Here is a 21903-nt window from a genome sequence, read left to right as displayed (position 1 = left end):
CAAGAGAAGGAAGAACATTTTGATAATAGAAGTAAACTGGAAAGTTGATTGGGTTTCATGTCCCTTTAAGTTTAATTTCACTGTCCCTTTTAAACAGCGTATTATATATTTTATTTATTTTTTAGCAGTTTTCTGTCCCTTGGACCTAAAACTGTTTTATCTTCAGTAGGCCCAGTGAGCTGACTATTTTTTTTTTTACACATGCGCAGCTTTATCCTCAAGACCTCACCATGCAATAATACGTCACAATTTAATTAGTCGACCCTAATTAACAACACTTGGCACTCGCCTCTCTCTTGCCCTTGTCTTTTCTGGCTGAGAATCAATGGCTTTGATATGCTAATTAGGGAGTAATTTAATTTCAAAAGGCCGCAATTAACAAGGGTGTTGTGGACATGCTGTAGTTAAGCGGCGTAATCTAATTTGCATTAGTAACAAGCAGGGACTAATTAGAAGCGTAATTAGACACTTAGCTGGCTCTCATGTTTACCTTCTTAATGAGATGTAGAAGAGTCTCTTCCTTTTCTGGTGGTACTTAACGTTCAAGAGCTGGGAGTCTGAGTGTGTCGTTCTCTCATTCCGGTCTGGCATACACAGAGGGGCCCCAACTTAAAGGGACAGTAAACACCTTGAGATTCTTATATAAAATGTTTAGCTATGCATAGTAAAAACAACTTTGCAATGTATGTTCATTATTTATTTTGCTCCTATTTTCATCTCATTTAGCTCTAAAAAAAAAAAATTCTTAGCTGAAAAACCATACTTTTGATTTATCATGGCTAACTCTGCTACATATCTTTCTATCTGGCTTTAAAAGATAAAAACTGCAAAACAATGTGGACATGTCAGTCACAGACTCTGGCAACTAAAATAAGGCATGTGGTGGGTGAAGTTTTGGCTATTGGAAAAACTATTGCAGCAAACAAAATGTTAATTTGCTTTAAAATGTTTAGACTTGGCTGATATGTTATTTCTATAGCAAATCAACTGAAGTTCCTTGTTAACTAGAAGACGTTTACTGTCCTTTATTAACATTTTTGATATACAGATAGTTTAAAAACGCTCCTGAGCTCATCTAGTATTATTTTTTAACAATGGATACCAAGAGAACAAAGCAACATTGATAATAACTGGATTGGATAGAGCATGACATTTTTAAACTTCCCAATTTATTTCTAAATTGTTAAGGGATATGAAACTCCAAAAAAAATAATATGTGATTAAGAGCAAACAATTTTTAAAAAGTTTCCAATTTATTTATATTATTAAATGTGCTATTTCCCACGATATTCTGTGTTGAAGAGATACCTAGGTAGGCATCTGGAGCACTACATGGCAGGAAATTGTGCTGCCCTCTAGTGATCTTGCTAATGCAAAACTGCTGCTATATTGTGCTCCAGACACGTGCACGCTCCTGAGCTTACCTTGATGCTTTTTAATAAAAGATACCAAGAGAATGAATACAATTTAATAACAGAAGTAAATTCGAAAATTGTTTAAAATGGCATGCTTTACCTGAATTATAAAAGAAGAATTTGGGTTTTCTTACCCCCTTTAAGATGTATTTAAAATTCAATATAATAGAACCTTGGAAAGGTAAAACTTTATAAATCTGGCCTGTTTATGACTCATTGAGGATTGGAAATGAGAAACACTGCTTTAAAGGTACATTAAAGGGACAGTATACAATAAAATAGTTTTCCCCTTAATGTGTTTCCAATTACTTTTTTTTACCAACTGCAGAGTATAAAATGTATGAGAATTGCTTTCTTAAGGTTTATTTGTGTATATGAATTAGCTGATTTTGTGTTTTGAAGCCACAACCTTATAAAATGGGTTGAGCTTGTAGGTATAATCAGATCTCATTACTTAATCACATTGTGTACATATCACCTGCTTCTTTATATTTTATCTGTCCATAAACCAATCATGAATACTTGGAGAGAACAATGGAAGATTAACATTTTTATTACCTTATCTCTTCTATAACTCATTTGTGTAATTTCTTCTACTGTCTGTGTTAAAGGGACAGTCAAGTCCAAAAAAAACTTTCATGTTTCAAATAAGGCATGCAATTTTAAACAACTTTCCAATTTACTTTTATCACCAATTTTGCTTTGTTCTCTTGGTATTCTTAGTTGAAAGCTAAACCTAGGAAGGCTCATATGATAATTTCTAAGCCCTTGAAGGCCGCCTCTAATCACATACTTTTGTATTTGCTTTTCACAACAGGGGAGAGCTAGTTCCTGTAAGCCATATAGATAACATTGTGAGCACGCCTGTGAATTGTGGCAGACACTGCACTAATTGGCTAAAATGAAAGCCAATAGATAATAAATAAAATGTCATGTGATCAGGGGGCTGGAAGAAGGTTCCTAGATACAAGGTAATCACAGAGGTAAAAAGTGTATTAATATAATTGTGTTGGTTATGCAAAACTGGGGAATGGGTAATAAAAGGATTATCTATCTTTTAAAACAACAAACATTCTGGTTTGACTGTCCCTTTAACACAGCTTGGCCTGGAGGCCAAAAACTTTCAGGATGGGTGGGGATACCACAGGCTAAATAAACTATTTTAAATGCTAATATGAGGCTAATGGAATTACTTGTAAACAATTTAATACACTCCAGCAGGTAAAGTGGATCATTGGAAACAAATTAAAGGGGAGACATTTTTTGAGTAAACTGTCCCTTTAAATATCCAAAGATGTGTACAAATCTGTGCTTGTCCCAAACTCTACTACAGAGACCAAAAAATTGCTGCAAAATGCTGCAAATTCCCAAAACCAGCTATTTGATTTACAGTATTTGCTGGTTACAGAATTTGAGCTTTTTTGGTCTATTTAGGGATGGTGGTACAGGCACAGATTTTTATACAAAATCAAGGTGTTGGATGTTCTTTTAATAGAGAGAGACTAAAATATCTCGCGCTCTCTCTCTTCCTCTCTCATAAAAAAGTAAAAATTATTGTGTTAAAGGGACAATCAACTCCAGAATTTTTGTTATAAAATATAATCCCTTTATTTTACCCATTCCCTAGTTTTGCATAACCAACACAGTTATACAAATATACTTTTTACCTCTATGATTATTTTGTATCTAAGCCTCTGCAGACTGCCCCCTTATTTCAGTTCTTTTGACAGACATGCATTTTAGCCAATCAGTGCTGACTCATAACGTGCTCACTCCAGTGGAATCATTTATCTTCTGGATCAAAATGGGGGTGTTCCAGGAGTGCAACTAAATATTTAACCCTTTTTAAAAGAGGTTAAAATGATTATTGTAGTGGAAAAATGAAGTGTTCTAATTTGTGGAACTTTGTGTTTAACCCCCACAAAAGGGTTAAATATATAGGTTAAGTACCACTTATGATCTGCATGTATTAAAGCTCCCTAGCTGAACACAGGCGATTGGCGTTGGCTGTTTTCTGCTCTGACGCTGTGCAGGGGTTTGAACATGCAGAGTTGCAGGGTGAGTAGTGTAGACATTGCTCTAACGGATTGCAGCTTACTAGTTTTCCACTACAATAGGCACATAGCAAGCTAAGCATTCCGTTCTTTTACTATTAGAATGTCCCTTTAAAGGGACATGAAAACCACAATTTTTTCTTTCATGATTTAGAAAGAGCATGCAATTTTAAACAATTTTCTAATTTACTTCTATTATCTAATTTGTTTTATTTTCTTGATATTCTTTTGCTGAAAAGCATATCTAGATAGGCTCAGTAGCTGCTGATTGGTTCCTGCACATAGGAGCCTCGTGTGATTGGCTCACCCATGTGTATTGCTTTTTCTTCAACTAAGGATATCTTAAAAATGAAGCAAAATAAATAATAGAAGTAAATTGTAATGTTGTTTAAATTTGTATTCTCTATCTGAATCATGAAGACATTTTTTGGGTTTAGTGTACCTTTAAGCATATTGCAGGAAGTTCATATTTATAATTGTCATTAAGATAGAGAAATAAATCCCTGCTTTTTCACATGAGTATTAACAAACTTTTTACAGATTTATTTATATTTTAGTACCAAGTAAGACAAAAGGAGCCGCCCACACAATTTCAGACAGATGTTTCTATATAGATATATGTATCAAAATTAGAAAGTTGTGAGTCTCCTTATCTTAATGCTTCAATAAGGTAATGCATTATATATATATATATATATATATATATATATATATATATATATATATATATATATATATAAATACCGTTCACAATACAGTGTTACCCTCCTTGGGACATCTACCTGGGTGCAAACATGCAATGGATACTCCTGGAAAAACGGATGCACTCTCAGGTCTTTTTAGTGAAGAAAAAAATCTTTAATGTAACGTTTTCAGGGACTTCTTCCCCGTCATCAGCATCTGCTGCTGATGACGGGGAAGAAGTCCCTGAAAACGTTACAGTAAATATTTTTTTCTTCACTAAAAAGACCTGAGAGTGCATCCGTTTTTCCAGGAGTGTGTGTGTGTATATATATATATATATATATATATCTATCAGGGGCGTATTTTGGCCTAGGCAAACAAGGCACTTGGAGGGGGGCAGATTTTGCCTAAGGAGCTTACATTCTAGGGCGGATAATAAGAGTGCCAATGGAGCTTACAGTATAGAGATAACTCTGAACCTTTCATATACAGTGGATATAAAAAGTCTACACACCCCTGTTAAAATGTCAGGTTTCTGTGATGTAAAAAAATTAGACAAAGTTAAATCATTTCAGAACTTTTTCCACCTTTAATGTGACCTATAAACTGTACAACTCAATTGCAAAACAAACTAAAATATTTTAGGTGGAGGGAAGTAGAAATAAAAACCTAAAATAATATGGTTGCATAAGTGTACACACCCTTAAACTAATACAGGTAGCCCTCAGTTTACGCCGGGGTTAGGTTCCAGAAGGAATGGTTGTAAATCGAAACCGTTGTAAATTGAAACCCAGTTTATAATGTAAGTCAATGGGAAGTGAGGGAGTTAAGTTCCAGGCCCCTCTCAAAATTGTCATAAGTAACACCTAATACTTTATTTTTAAAGCTTTGAAATGAAGACTTTAAATTCTAGACAGCATTATAAACCTAATAAAATAATCACACAACACAGACTTCACTTGCATTTTTCCGCAAACAGTTCTTTCTATGCATTCCAATCTGGACTGATTTATAGACAGGAAGATCTTGTTCCTTTGAAATCTGCTTGATAGCTCAGGTCTGTTTAAAGGGATACTAACCCCACATCTTTTCTTTCATGATTCTGATAGAACATGCAATTTTAAGCAACTTTCTAATATACTCCTATTATCAATTTTTCTTTGTTCTCATGTTATCTTGATTTGAAAAAGCAGTAATAAAAGGTTAGGAGCCAGCCCATTTTTAGTTCAGCACCTTGGTAGAGCTTGCTGATTGGTTTGCTACGTTTAGCCACAAATCAGCAAGTGCTACCCAGGTGCTGAACAAAAAATGGTCCGGCTCTAAAGCTTACATTACTGCTTTTTCAAATCAAGATAGCATGAGAACAAAATTGATGGAGTAAATTAAAAAGGTGCTTAAAATCTCATGCTGTATCTGAATCATGAAAGAAAAAAATTGGGTTTAGTATCCCTTTAAACTGATTAATTTTAGCTTGCTTGGCTTTGCTGCAACACAAGCGGACAGCTCCACCTACTGGCTTTTTTAATAAATGCACTGATTCTCAATGCTTTTCAATAGCAGTCACATGACTGGAAAAAAAGTTTGTTATTCTGAAACGGTGTAAATTGAACCATTGTAAAACGAGGGCCATCTGTACTTTGTTGAAGCACCCTTTGATTTTATTACAGCACTCAGTCTTTTTGGGTATGAGTTTTTCAGCATGGCACATCCTTGACTTGGCAAGATTTGCCCACTCTTCTTTGCAAAAACACTCCATATCTGTCAGATTGTGAGGGCATCTCTTGTGCACAGCCCACTTAAGATCACCCCACAGATTTTGAATTGGATTCAGGTCTGGGCTCTGACTGGGCCATTCCAAAACTTTAATCTTCTTCTGGTGAAGCCATTCCTTTGTTGATTTGGATGTATGCTTTGGGGGGTTGTCATGCTGAAAGATGAAGTTCCTCTTCATCTTCAGCTTTCTAGCAGAAGCCTGAAGGTTTTGTGCCAATATTGTCTGGTATTTGGAACTATTCATAATTCCCTCTACCTTGACTAAGTGCCTAGGGCAGCACAAAACACCAAATATCTCTTTTTTTTTTTTTTTTTTTTTTAACTGAGCAGAATATATCAATCAATAATCAGTGAGTACTGGCGCCTTTTCCCTTACAAAAAAAGATATATACACTACAAATCCGTAACTCCAATATATAATATACCTGTATATATATATTTTTTTATTATTCTTTTTAAATAAAATTATTTAAAATTTAAATTTTCTCCACCAGTAACCAGTAAACACAATCTTCTCTGCCTGTGTTTTTGTTTTTTGTGATTTCAAATGCAAATAACAGTCTAGATGTTTTTAAAACAACAATTATTACCTTTGTATTACAGTGCTGTACTATCTTTCTGATGATAATATGTATACAAAATGATTTAAGAAAATTATATAAAACTACCTTCAAGTTGCATGTATAAGCTGTATTATGACAAGTTAAATATTGCCTAAATGTCATAAGACATTGTTTATTAAACTTGTCCCTGTTCCCTCTCCAAACTGTCCCATTTTACAGATTCAAATAATCCAAAATCCAAACCTTTTCCGGTCCCAAACTGTGTGTGTGTGTGTGTGTGTATATACAGTGTGTGTGTGTATATATATACAGTGTGTGTGTGTGTGTGTATATGTATGTATGTATGTATATATATATATATTCTGCTGTGCACATATTGTCATATTTCACATGTACAGATACATACCCACTGCAAAAAATACAACTGTAAACATATGTGCGTTTACAATAGTGTGGTCAATTACACAATTTGCACATATTTAGAGACACACTGCTCCGCACAAGGTGCACCTTTCACCTACATATAGATACTGTTGTGCACATATATCTACACATTACAATTGTATGTAGGCTCTCAAGTTTATATGTAATGTAAACATAAACTCATATATCTATGCAGATACACTTCACTACCTATATATTTGTTCATTGTTTTGCACATATGCATGAATTACATGCACAGTGCTTTTGTTCATGAGTATAGTGCTTTGCTCTCATTAAATGTGTCAGCAAATATAGGGACAGAGCAGGTCATATCTATATGAAAGGGGGTGTGGGAGTACAGAGTCCGAGACCCTTCACCCCAGCATTTATGTCAGGTGTGCGAGTAAAACAATAAGCTCTCACCCTCCTTATCTTGCCCCTCCCTGCCCTGCTCAGTGTGACCTGCAGAGCAGAATGTGGATTGGCCAGTTCTCAGTGTCGGCTGCAAACTAACTCCCAACGCCCTGCAATGTTTGCTCACTGAGATGGGCACGGAAACTAAGAACAATCCCCCCCCCCCCCTCCTCTCCTCTCTCAGCCACCCTCAAAATAATAACACTACATAGATAGAGCGAAGCTGGACGTGCACAGTGTGGTAGCAAATGCACTTCACGTGCAGGCTGCAGACTTAACTGCTGGCACATTTCCTAGATCACAGTTGTGATTCGCTTTCTGCCTGTGAATGGTGATGGGTAAGTAGTTTGTAGTCACGTGTGACGTAAGGGAGCTTGCCAACGCTGGCTTTAATGTAGTCATTCCCTTTTAAGTTCTGAGAGTGCATGGTGTGGGTTATACTGATACGTTCTACACTTTGTGTGTGTTCTCGTGTCACATTATCGTTTCTAAGCGAGTATTCAGTGCTCTCTAAGCTTTATTTAACCCGTTTCTATCTTCACAGGGCAGTCTACATACTTGTTGTTTTGTTTTTTTTGCGTAAGCTTCCCAGACTCCAGAGGACTGCACAAATATTAACTGGGATTAGAGTGAATATTTGTTTTTCTGTTTACCGTGTCTGCTTGTTTTCCTTGTTCTACCTATTAGGTTCTGTTCTTTGGCATCACATGATGCAATGCTGTTCCAAAAGAATTTGGAACTGTGTCTGCAAAGCTGGCACCATCTGCAAAAATGTAAAGTTGCTGGGGTATACGGAGATAATACTTAGAGTGATCTGTGTATACTATGCCAGGATGGCACTATATACTACTGCAAGGCTTAAAGGGACAGTAAACACAAACACTTTAGGATTATAAGATAAAATGTTTAATAATAAAAACAAACAAACAAAAAATGTTGCAGTATATATATGTTCATTTTTTATTTTGCCCCCTTTTCCTGAAAATAGCAGGCTCTCCAGTGCTGAGAACTAGATATGCATACTACAGACTTTACAAGCCTTACCCTGCTTTGTAGATGTCCCTAACGGGCCTCAGTGAGAAGATGAAACAGTGATTTTTGCTAAATAAATGACTGTGGCTAGCTAAGTTTACTTCAGTTACAAGTCCAGATGGGTTACTACAAAAAAGGCAAGTGGTCTGGGAGTCTGGCTATTAAAAAACAATTGCAGCAAATACAGTGTTTTAATGCTTTAAACGTTCCACACTTGCTTAGTATATTCATTTATTGCAAGATATCAGAAAAATCTTGTGATTATAAAGTGTTCTTTTGTTGAACTTTTGTAGGGAAAGTAAAGCCTTGGGTGAAAGTATCACAAACATATAATCCTCTAGGTTGTTTGTTATCATTGATATTCATACTGGTTGTGGTTAGCCGATCTTTAGCAAACATTTAAAAGCATTTTTTATATTCCATTTTTTTTCCATTCCTAACTCAACATGACGGGTTAGTCTTTCTGTACCTTTTTATTTATTTACCATCTTTGAGATATAGTACCACATTTCAGAAGCTGTGGACAGACAATGTTCCAAGGCAGGGAACCTGTCTGTATTTGCCAACAACGATCCAGCATCTGTACAAGAACTCTCTTCTGCAAATTTGACTCCTGCTTTTGTCCAGCCAATCCCACGAGTTGGGGTTGTCGGTCAACCTACTTAGATCAGTCACAGGCATTTTTTAATCTGCAACCAATGAGGTGGCATAGAGATTAACTAACAGCATGAGGTAGCCTACGTTGCTAGGGCTCTGAATCTGCACCTAGTAGCAAAATGCCCTCTTCCACATACTTTACATCATTACTGCCTGCAGACACCTTCACAAATTTACCTTTGGCCCCAAAGCTAATATATTTACTAGGGATAAAAATGTCCACTTGTTCTTGAAATTTGCAGGGGATAAGAAATATGGCTTCTTTCTTTTGCGGCTGGCAACTTTTTATCCAGGACTCGTGAATTATAGTAGCCTCTGTGCATCTATCTATCCAATCTATATGTCTGTCTAATCTAATTTTCCATTTATTATACTTGGCCTATGCACAGAAACCATATAGTCCCAGGCCTTTCCAGCTTCACCTGTTCCTATGTTATTCAAAGGACCTAATTCACTAAAGAACCTGAGAGTGGAGTGTGTTTTAGTGAATCAGCTGCATAGAATATCAAAAGCTTGTATTGCTCATACATTATATTTCTGACACATTTGGGATCTGTAGAAACTAATTACATTATAATTGTGTGCAGTACATTTGCTTTAGGTAAAAATTGACCTGTATAGACCGTTTCTGAAGAAGCCAGCATATTTCATGATAGCTGTCTGTCTTTTATCAGGGTATAGTTGTGTGTATATTAGTCTGTTGTGGTATTGTATTGATAGACACATGTCTAGAATGAGAAAAAAATAATGAGAGAGAATATGAATTCAAAGATACTTAAAGTAAAGGTAAAGTTTATTTAACTGGAATATATCAATGTATTCCTTCAACATAGAATATGCTAATCGCTTACTTGATTTTATAAAAAAAAAAATATATATTTTATTTTTATCTATATTTTTCCCTACTGTTCCGTCGATAACTCCTCCCAACCTCTATATCTGGATTTGAAGTGCTGTTACGTATAGAGCGGTCCCACCCAGCTCTATACGTAACAGCAGAAGCGCTTTCACTATGAGCGTTGTAACTGCGCATGCGCGATTCTCAGCACACCCATCTCCCTTCACCTAGAACAAGCCGCCTTAAGCAGAACAAGTATGCATACGCAAAACTAGAATGCGCGTGTACTCTGTGAAGAATAAATACTCTAGTGCATGCGCAGTACATCGAGTAGGCGGATGACATAGGGTCACGGCCGCCTAACGGCTAGAATTTCAACTGGCTGCTCTAAAAATGTGACCAAAAAATTAAAAATAAACTGGTTGATTGGGAAAATCGGAAAAAAGGGAATTATAATTGAAATTACTGGATTTGGAAGTAAAAATGTAAAAAACAATGAATTAAAGTCCCATTCATTTTCAACAAAGAATTGGATTCTGTATTGGCGTCAAGGTAACTTTAGCTTCACTTTAATACGGTCCCATATATGTGAGTGGAATTTATACACAATTTGAGAGACAAAACATACAAAGGCCAAAATCTGTAAAATTTACAATATACCATATTTAACAGAGCTCAACAATCCCAGAAGCCATGGAGCCATTGGCACCTAGACTTTTACTCCTGGCTCCTAACTTTTTGGGTTATTCTCTATATATCAATATCCAAATACCACTGTCTGGTTCCTAACTATTCTTACAGGCTCCTAAACTTTAAACCGATTTGTTGACCCTGCCACATAAAAGATATACAAATGTGCAGACAGGATACTGAAACAGATACAACAATATGTAGGTGATGACAAACTGTACAGTGACATTATACAGACTCTGGGTATTCGTGTGTGTTTGAATATATAGCAGAGAAAAAAGTGATCTTTTTAAGAGCTAATTAATATAGTAGAACTTTGCATATAAATCATGTAAGAGGAAATCTGGTTTAATTTAAAGGGACATGAAGCACCTTGTAATTACAAGATATTTTTGTTGTCCTGCTGTAGAATAACATCAATGAAGTCTAAACCTTTTTTAAAACTAGAGTTTGCTACAATTGTTTTTTAATAGCCAAACTCCAGTCACCAGGGCTTGAGTCTGTAGACTGGCCTAGGTCATAAAGTTAGTATAAAATGCATTGTTTTCCAGTTGTTAGTCGCTAAAGCCAATTAGGGACATATATGTAGCAGGGTTAGCCTTAAGAAGACAGCAGGTGCATTTCATGTTCTGAGAATTAGAAAATCCACACTTTTTAGCGCTAAATTGTGAAAAGGGGCAAAATAAACAATGAAAGTATATTGTAAAGCTGTTACATTACGCATAACTAAACATTTTATGTTAAAGTCTTAAGGTGTTTACTGTCTATTCTGTGGTGGAAAGCAGTAAAATTGTTTTCTCTTAGAATATTTTTTTTTAATACGTATATTTCTCCAACATAGGTGTGTCCGGTCCACGGCGTCATCCTTACTTGTGGGATATTCTCTTCCCCAACAGGAAATGGCAAAGAGCCCAGCAAAGCTGGTCACATGATCCCTCCTAGGCTCCGCCTACCCCAGTCATTCTCTTTGCCGTTGTACAGGCAACATCTCCACGGAGATGGCTTAGAGAAATTACTGATTCAGGGAACATTTCTCATCAGGCTGAATCTGATGTGATTACATTTAAATTTAAGTTGGAACATCTCCGCATTTTGCTTAAGGAGGTATTATCCACTCTGGATGATTGTGAAAAGTTGGTCATCCCAGAGAAACTATGTAAAATGGACAAGTTCCTAGAGGTGCCGGGGCTCCCAGAAGCTTTTCCTATACCCAAGCGGGTGGCGGACATTGTTAATAAAGAATGGGAAAGGCCCGGTATTCCTTTCGTCCCTCCCCCCATATTTAAAAAATTGTTTCCTATGGTCGACCCCAGAAAGGACTTATGGCAGTCAGTCCCCAAGGTCGAGGGAGCGGTTTCTACTTTAAACAAACGCACCACTATACCCATAGAGGATAGTTGTGCTTTCAAAGATCCTATGGATAAAAAATTAGAAGGTTTGCTTAAAAAGATGTTTGTTCAGCAGGGTTACCTTCTACAACCCATTTCATGCATTGTCCCTGTCACTACAGCTGCATATTTCTGGTTTGATGAACTGATAAAGGTGCTCGATAGTGATTCTCCTCCTTATGAGGAGATTATGGACAGAATCAATGCTCTCAAATTGGCTAATTCTTTCACTCTAGACGCCACTTTGCAATTGGCTAGGTTAGCGGCTAAGAATTCTGGGTTTGCTATTGTGGCGCGCAGAGCGCTTTGGTTGAAATCTTGGTCGGCTGATGCGTCTTCCAAGAACAAGCTACTAAACATTCCTTTCAAGGGGAAAACGCTGTTTGGCCCTGACTTGAAAGAGATTATCTCTGATATCACTGGGGGTAAGGGCCACGCCCTTCCTCAGGATAGGCCTTTCAAGGCAAAAGATAGACCTAATTTTCGTCCCTTTCGTAAAAACGGACCAGCCCAAAGTGCTACGTCCTCTAAGCAAGAGGGTAATACTTCTCAAGCCAAGCCAGCTTGGAGACCAATGCAAGGCTGGAACAAGGGAAAGCAGGCCAAGAAACCTGTCACTGCTACCAAGACAGCATGAAATATTGGCCCCCGATCCGGGACCGGATCTGGTGGGGGGCAGACTCTCTCTCTTCGCTCAGGCTTGGGCAAGAGATGTTCTGGATCCTTGGGCGCTAGAAATAGTCTCCCAGGGTTATCTTCTGGAATTCAAGGGACTTCCCCCAAGGGGGAGGTTCCACAGGTCTCAGTTGTCTTCAGACCACATAAAAAGAGAGGCGTTCTTACATTGTGTAGAAGACCTGTTAAAAATGGGAGTGATTCATCCTGTTCCATTAAGAGAACAAGGGATGGGGTTCTACTCCAATCTGTTCATAGTTCCCAAAAAAGAGGGAACGTTCAGACCAATCTTAGATCTCAAGATCTTAAACAAATTTCTCAAGGTCCCATCGTTCAAGATGGAAACCATTCGAACTATCCTTCCTTCCATCCAGGAAGGTCAATTCATGACCACGGTGGATTTAAAGGATGCGTATCTACATATTCCTATCCACAAGGAACATCATCGGTTCCTAAGGTTTGCATTCCTGGACAAACATTACCAGTTTGTGGCGCTTCCTTTCGGATTAGCCACTGCTCCAAGGATTTTCACAAAGGTACTAGGGTCCCTTCTAGCGGTGCTAAGACCAAGGGGCATTGCAGTAGTACCTTACCTGGACGACATTCTGATTCAAGCGTCGTCCCTCCCTCGAGCAAGGGCTCACACGGACATCGTCCTGGCCTTTCTCAGATCTCACGGCTGGAAAGTGAACGTGGAAAAGAGTTCTCTATCCCCGTCAACAAGGGTTCCCTTCTTGGGAACAATTATAGACTCCTCAGAAATGAGGATTTTTCTAACAGAGGCCAGAAAGACAAAACTTCTGGACTCTTGTCGGATACTTCATTCCGTTCCTCTTCCTTCCGTAGCTCAGTGCATGGAAGTGATCGGGTTGATGGTAGCGGCAATGGACATAGTTCCTTTTGCGCGCATTCATCTAAGACCATTACAACTGTGCATGCTCAGTCAGTGGAATGGGGACTATACAGACTTGTCTCCAAAGATACAAGTAAATCAGAGGACCAGAGACTCACTCCGTTGGTGGCTGTCCCTGGACAACCTGTCACGAGGGATGACATTCCGCAGACCAGAGTGGGTCATTGTCACGACCGACGCCAGTCTGATGGGCTGGGGCGCGGTCTGGGGATCCCTGAAAGCTCAGGGTCTTTGGTCTCGGGAAGAATCTCTTCTACCGATAAATATTCTGGAACTGAGAGCGATATTCAATGCTCTCAAGGCTTGGCCTCAGCTAGCGAGGACCAAGTTCATACGGTTTCAATCAGACAACATGACGACTGTTGCGTACATCAACCATCAGGGGGGAACAAGGAGTTCCCTAGCGATGGAAGAAGTGACCAAGATTATTCTATGGGCGGAGTCTCACTCCTGCCACCTGTCTGCTATCCACATCCCGGGAGTGGAAAATTGGGAAGCGGATTTTCTGAGTCGTCAGACATTGCATCCGGGGGAGTGGGAACTCCATCCGGAAATCTTTGCCCAAGTCACTCAACTATGGGGCATTCCAGACATGGATCTGATGGCCTCTCGTCAGAACTTCAAAGTTCCTTGCTACGGGTCCAGATCCAGGGATCCCAAGGCGGCTCTAGTGGATGCACTAGTAGCACCTTGGACCTTCAAACTAGCTTATGTGTTCCCGCCGTTTCCTCTCATCCCCAGGCTGGTAGCCAGAATCAATCAGGAGAGGGCGTCGGTGATCTTGATAGCTCCTGCGTGGCCACGCAGGACTTGGTATGCAGATCTGGTGAATATGTCATCGGCTCCACCTTGGAAGCTACCTTTGAGACGAGACCTTCTTGTTCAGGGTCCGTTCGAACATCCGAATCTGGTTTCACTCCAGCTGACTGCTTGGAGATTGAACGCTTGATTTTATCGAAGCGAGGTTTCTCAGATTCTGTTATCGATACTCTTGTTCAGGCCAGAAAGCCTGTAACTAGAAAGATTTACCACAAAATTTGGAAAAAATATATCTGTTGGTGTGAATCTAAAGGATTCCCTTGGGACAAGGTTAAGATTCCTAGGATTCTATCCTTCCTTCAAGAAGGATTGGAAAAAGGATTATCGGCAAGTTCCCTGAAGGGACAGATTTCTGCCTTGTCGGTGTTACTTCACAAAAAACTGGCAGCTGTGCCAGATGTTCAAGCCTTTGTTCAGGCTCTGGTTAGAATCAAGCCTGTTTACAAACCTTTGACTCCTCCTTGGAGTCTCAATTTAGTTCTTTCAGTTCTTCAGGGGGTTCCGTTTGAACCCTTACATTCCGTTGATATTAAGTTTTTATCTTGGAAAGTTTTGTTTTTAGTTGCAATTTCTTCTGCTAGAAGAGTTTCAGAATTATCTGCTCTGCAGTGTTCTCCTCCTTATCTGGTGTTCCATGCAGATAAGGTGGTTTTACGTACTAAACCTGGTTTTCTTCCAAAAGTTGTTTCTAACAAAAACATTAACCAGGAGATTATCGTACCTTCTCTGTGTCCGAAACCAGTTTCAAAGAAGGAACGCTTGTTGCACAATTTGGATGTTGTTCGCGCTCTAAAATTCTATTTAGATGCTACAAAGGATTTTAGACAAACATCTTCCTTGTTTGTTGTTTATTCAGGTAAAAGGAGAGGTCAAAAAGCAACTTCTACCTCTCTCTCTTTTTGGATTAAAAGCATCATCAGATTGGCTTACGAGACTGCCGGACGGCAGCCTCCCGAAAGAATCACAGCTCATTCCACTAGGGCTGTGGCTTCCACATGGGCCTTCAAGAACGAGGCTTCTGTTGATCAGATATGTAGGGCAGCGACTTGGTCTTCACTGCACACTTTTACCAAATTTTACAAGTTTGATACTTTTGCTTCTTCTGAGGCTATTTTTGGGAGAAAGGTTTTGCAAGCCGTGGTGCCTTCCATTTAGGTGACCTGATTTGCTCCCTCCCTTCATCCGTGTCCTAAAGCTTTGGTATTGGTTCCCACAAGTAAGGATGACGCCGTGGACCGGACACACCTATGTTGGAGAAAACAGAATTTATGTTTACCTGATAAATTTCTTTCTCCAACGGTGTGTCCGGTCCACGGCCCGCCCTGGTTTTTTAATCAGGTCTGATAATTTATTTTCTTTAACTACAGTCACCACGGTACCATATGGTTTCTCCTATGCTATTATTCCTCCTTAACGTCGGTCGAATGACTGGGGTAGGCGGAGCCTAGGAGGGATCATGTGACCAGCTTTGCTGGGCTCTTTGCCATTTCCTGTTGGGGAAGAGAATATCCCACAAGTAAGGATGACGCCGTGGACCGGACACACCGTTGGAGAAAGAAATTTATCAGGTAAACATAAATTCTGTTTTTTGGCTGGCGTTATAAAGCAACACACCATGGTCTCTGTAGGGTCACTGTGACCTGTGACCCAAAGATTTCTGAGCTGGAATACAGCTCACCACTGCTATTTAATTTTTAAAGGGAAAGTCTGTTGTTTTTTTTTCTTTTAAATTGGTGTATATCAGTCATTAAACATCAAACTAAAAATATCTGAATAAATGTTTTCTAAATATATGAATTGTGTTTCTGCTAGCAGTATTCTCCGGGCTTTATTAAACTCTGGGTATGTTTTTATTGTGTATCTTTGAGATGGGTCATTAGGACCCAGATGTATTTGGGCTTCTGAACTAATTTAAAGGGACAGTCTACACCAGAATATTTATTGTTTTAAAAGATAGATAATCCCTTTATTACCAACACATTTATAATAATATATGTTTTACCTCTGTGATTACCTTGTATCTAAACCTCTGCAAACTGCCCCTTATTTTAGTTCTTTTGACAGACTTGCATTTTAGCCAATCAGTGCGGGCTCCTAGGTAACTCCACGTGCATGAGCACAGTGTTATCTATATGAAACACATGATCTAACACCCTCTAGTGGTCAAAAACTGTCAAAATGCCCTGAGCTAAGAGGCGGCCTTCATGGGCTTAGAAATTAACATATGAACCTCCTAGATTTAGCTTTCAACTAAGAATATCAAGTGAACAAAGCAAAATTGGTAAAAGAAGTAAATTGGAAAATTGTTTAAAATTACATTCTCTATCTGAATAATGAAAGTTTGTTTAGGACTAGACTGTCCCTTTTAAGCAATCACTAGGTAGCATGTTGCAGCTATTTTAACTATAGCATACTTGAGTATGAATTATATGGGTAGTAGAAAAAGTCGTTTGTTAAGAGCTGACAGGATAAGTAAACAAAATAATTATTAAACTTACATTGAAGTTTTTTTTCTCTTAAACTGTTCTTAAAGGGTCAGTAAACCTCTTGAGATTCTTTATATAACATGTTTAGTTATGCGTAATGAAACAACTTTTTAATATATTTTCTTTATTTAATTAACCTCTTGTCATGTAGTTTAGCTCTGAAATTTGAACAATTTCTAATTCTCAGAGGTTCAAATGCACCTGCTGACTTCTCAAGGCTAACCTTGCTACATATATTTATCCAATTGACTTTATCAGATAACGGAATTTTATACTAACTTTATGACTGTGGCTAACATTGTTATCTGTGGACTAAAGCCCAGATTGGCTCTTAGAATTATGGTGGGTGGAGTTTAGCTATTGAAAGAAAAAAAAAAAAGAGCACGTGATATGTCAGTGATAGATATAGATAGATAGATGACTGCTTATTTGTTTGTACATAAAAGGGAAAAATGTGCTAATAGTTAAAGGGACACTAAAGTCAAAACTATACGTCTGTGATTCAGACAGAACATACACTTACAAATAACTTTCCAATTTACTTTTATTATCCAACTTGCTTAATTTTTATTGTATCATTTGTTGAAAAGCATACTTAGGTGAGCTCATGGTCTGTATTGCACTACAGGGAGCTAGCTGGTTGATTGCACATATATGCCTCTTGTCATTGGCTCACCGGATGTGTTCAGCTAGCTCCCAGTAGCACATTGCTGTTCCTTAGCCTGCCAAGGTTTACTGTTTAACAAAGTATACAAAGAGAAATAAGTACATTTGAAAATAGAAGTACATTGGAACGTTTTTTTCAAATCATGAAAGTTTAATTAAATTGACATAAAACACAATTTTTTTTTTCTTTCATGATTCAGATAGAACATACAGTATTAAACAACTTTCAAATTTTCTTCATTTTTTGTTATCCTTTGAAAATCCGGCATGTAAGCTCAGGAGCGTGCACGTGTCCGCAGCACTATATGGCAGCAGTTTTGCAACAATGTTATACATTAGCAGGAACACTAAATGGCAGCACTATTTCCTGTCATGTATTGCTTCAGGCACGTGCACACTACCTATCCAGATATCTCTTCACCAAAGAATATAATGAGAACAAAGCAAATTTGATAATAGAAGTAAATTGGAAACTTTCTTTTAAGTTGTATGCTCTATCTTTAGGTTTAATGTCCCTTTAGTTTTGACTTTACAGTCTCTTTAATGTGTGTGTGCAAGCAATAGTACAAAAGGGGTTGTACACACTTAAAATCAGCTCCAGACCAGCATTAATGGCAGTTAACTGAACACATCTGGTGAGCCAATGATAAGGGGCATACCTGTATAGCCACCAATCACCAGCTCTCTTCAAAAAGTATTTTAAAATGGCATACAATGAGGCCCATTTATCAAGCTCCGAATGGATCTTGAGGGCCCGTGTTTCTGGCGATCCTGCAAACTCGCCAGAAACAGCAGTTGTGAAGCAGCGGTCTAAAGACTGCTGCTCCATAACCCTGTCCGCCTGCTATGAGCAGACGGACAGACATCGCCGCAATTCAACCCGATCAGGTTGATTGACACCCCCCTGCTAGCAGCCGATTGGCCACAAATCTGCAGGGCGCGGCGTTGCACCAGCAGCTCACAAGAGCTGCTGGTGCAATGCTGAATACGGAGAGCGTATTGCTCTCCGCATTCAGCGAGGTCTGTCGGACCTAATCTGCCCTGTCGGATAAGTTCCGCCAGACCTTTGATAAATAGGCCTCTCTATCTGAACCAGGAATGTTTAATTTAACTTGTGTATCATACAACAGCATTGTGCCTGCTAAAGTCATGTTTCCTTTGACACACAGAAAACATTCTGACCTTTGTTTTATATTTGTTTTTGTTTACCAAGGTATGTGTCCTGTAGAACTGCCTTGGTAACCTATGGTATACATACAGCTATGCGTTGTTTAGTTATCTCAGCTTGTGTTTATTTTCATTGTTTGAAAAAGGCATTGCACAAAGCACATGCGTGCAAGGCTTAAAGGGACAGTTCACCCAAATATTTTCTCCGATTTTAAATTGTTCCCAATGATCCATTTTACCTGCTGGAGTGTATTAAATTGTTTACAAGTAGCTCCTTTACCCCTATTTTGGCCTTTGAAATAGCTAATTTAGCTTGTGCTTTCCCAACCTATACTGAAAGTTTTGATACTGGAGTCTCAGTTATTGAATAGCCTAAGTAAACACAGCCAGCAGAAGAAATGGCACTCACAGTGGGGTGTAGGATAGTTAAAGGGACACTGAACCCAAAATGTTTCTTTTGTGATTCAGATAGAGCATGCAATTTTAATCAACTTTCTAATTTACTCCTATTATCAAATTTTATTCATTCTCTTGGTATCTTTATTTGAAAAGCAAGAATGTAAGTTTAGATGCCGGCCCATTTTTGGTGAACAACCTGGGTTGTTCTTGCTGATTGTTGGATAAAGTCACCCACCAATAAAGTGCTGTCCAGTGTCCTAAACAAAAAATTGTCTGGCTCCTTAGCTTAGATGCCTTCTTTTTCAAATAAAGATAGCAAGAGAACGAAGAAAAATTGATAATAGGAGTAAATTAGAAAGTTGCTTAAAATTGTATGGTCTATCTGAATCAGAAAATATTTTTGGGTTCAGTGTCCCTTTGAAGGACCATTCCACACTGTAGATTTGCATAATCAACAAATGCAAGATAACAAGACAATGCCATAGCACTTAGTCTGAACTTCAAATGAATAGTAGATTTTTTTCTGACAATTTTAAAAGTTATGGCTATTTCCACTCCCTCTGTACCATGTGACAGTCATCAGCCAATCACAAATGCATACACGTACCATGTGACAGCCATCAGCCAATCACAAATGCATATACGCTTATTCTGTGAATTCTTGCACATGCTCAGTAGGAGCTGGTGACTCAAAAAGTTTAAATATAAAAAGACTCTGCACATTTTGTTAATGGAAGTAAATTGGAAAAGTTGTTTTAAATTGCATTCTCTATCTGAATAATGAAAGTTTAATTTTGACTTGAGTGTCCCTTTAAGTAATAACATGATAATTTCCCATTGTTCTATCCATGTATTGAGCTTTAGTTTTCCAGACAAATGTAAGATAAGGAAACCAGTGTGTGTACACAAAGTGATAACATAATGAGATCTGATATTACCTGAAGCTCAACCCATTGTAATAGGCTGTGGTTTAAAAGCACCAAACCAGCTACTTCATATACACAAATAAACCTGAAAATGCAATTTCTCATACGTTTTATACTCTGCAGCTTGTATAAAAAGTCATTGAAAATACATTCATATAAAAACTATTTTACAGTGTACTGTCGCTTTAATATAAATGTATATGTGTATATATACATTTCTGATTGGTGCGTATGCTTTACATGGAGTTAGTTAAGGTTATTTGTTTATTTTTTTCATTAAAGGGACATGCCACCCACATTTTTTCTTTTATGATTTAGAAAGAGAATGCAATTTTAAACATCTTTCGAATTTACTTATATTTATCTAATTTGTTTTATTCTCTTGATATTCTTTGATGAAAAGCATATCTAGATATGCTCACTAGCTGGTGATTGGTTGCTGCACATAGAAGCATCATGTGATTGGCTCACCATGTGCATTGCTTTTTCTTCAAATAAGGATATTTAAAAAATGAAGCAAAATAAATTATGGAAGTAAATTGTAATGTTTACATTTCTATTCTCTATCTGAATCATGAAAAAAAGATTTTGGGTTTAGTGGCCCTTTAATAATTCAATATAGACACATTTTGCAAACACACAGTGCCTTAGAATTGTTTGTATAAGAATGCAATTACAAGACATTTTTTTTGTTGTGTTGCTAAAAAATAATAATATAATAAATCATCCAAGTCTAAAGGTTTTTTTAAACAAATTAAGATCCTTTATACTGCAATTATTTTTTAAATTGTCTTTCACATTTTACTTTGTCCAATTAATGGTGGATTTGTTAAATAGTTCTAATTTTAAAACAAATTCCCCTTGCCTTTACTACGTATTTTAACTTTAAAATGATTAAACATAATCAAAGCTTGTCTTGACACAAGAGGATTTGGCCACGCATTGGACCATACACTTTAGTGATTGGCTCACAAGCTATATCCTCTTGTGGAGTGACACAGGAGCAGAGCTTTGGCTATGAATTTAACTGCATTCCAAAAGAAATCCTATTTTTTTAAAAATAAAAAAAATGTTCTGAGATTTGAGTGTTCTTTGTTTATACTAGAATGCCCCTAATAGAAGTGGTTACTTTGACTATCATTGATGCTCGTTTAAAGTTGGTGTAATTGGACACTAAATACTCTACTAAATACTTTATATAGGTTATTGTAGTATTGGTTTGCTCGTAATAGTCCTTTTTGTTAGCCTTTAATAAAAGAGTTTAATTGCCTGCCTCATATTACACTAAGCCAACTGGTTAATTGGTCGACAGAAGTACCGCAGTGTTCCAGACTCTAGTAGCAGCAGGACCAAATCAGACTTTCATCCGTTTAAAGTTGATAAATTCTCTGCCATTACGTTAGGTATTAATAGCAACTCATTTTTATCAGCTGGCACTAATCAGTTTATACTGTGTGTTTAAAGTGCTTTAAGTCTCCTTCTGGAGGAAGGTGCTAAATTAAAAATGCTTTATGTAATCATGTCACTAGCAAAAAATGTGTTTTTGCTATTGGTACTTTTGGGTTTGATATTATTTATATGTTACTCATGCTCAGCCATAATATCCTAATATTGATTAATAGAGTTTTATGAGTAATTCAGGGGATTCCCCTGACCTTGTGACATAATTTTCTTTGTGTTCTGAAGTGGTCTTTCTATTTTTCAGGTGATTAAAACAAGACATGATGGTGGAATCGGCATCAGAGTCAATACGATCCACACCAACGAGCCAGAATGGTGTTGGCAGTCTTCCAAACCAATCAGATGGAGGTAGTGTTAGGGAAGGAGGAGCCAGTGGAGAGACCAACGGAGAACTGAGTTCAGCAGAACTCTTGCACTTCCAGCAGCAGCAGGTAGGTGGCAGCACTAGGTTATTGGTGAG

At 37.8% G+C, this 21903-nt stretch overlaps 1 protein-coding gene across 2 annotated transcripts in view; it reads left to right on the top strand.

Annotated features, from left to right (window-relative positions):
• Positions 1 to 21903, top strand: part of FOXP4 (forkhead box P4) — a 107927-nt gene that overhangs the window by 36654 nt on the left and 49370 nt on the right. For both annotated transcript variants that reach the window (XM_053706751.1, XM_053706752.1), the window contains exon 2: positions 21688 to 21874. In XM_053706751.1, coding sequence (XP_053562726.1) covers positions 21704 to 21874 — 171 coding nt within the window. In that variant the 5' untranslated portion in view covers positions 21688 to 21703. The remainder of the gene's footprint in view (positions 1 to 21687; positions 21875 to 21903) is intronic.

Source organism: Bombina bombina, chromosome 3 (assembly GCF_027579735.1).
Source record: "Bombina bombina isolate aBomBom1 chromosome 3, aBomBom1.pri, whole genome shotgun sequence".
NCBI classification, from domain to species: domain Eukaryota; kingdom Metazoa; phylum Chordata; class Amphibia; order Anura; family Bombinatoridae; genus Bombina; species Bombina bombina.
This window is presented reverse-complemented; position numbering and strand designations above follow the sequence as displayed.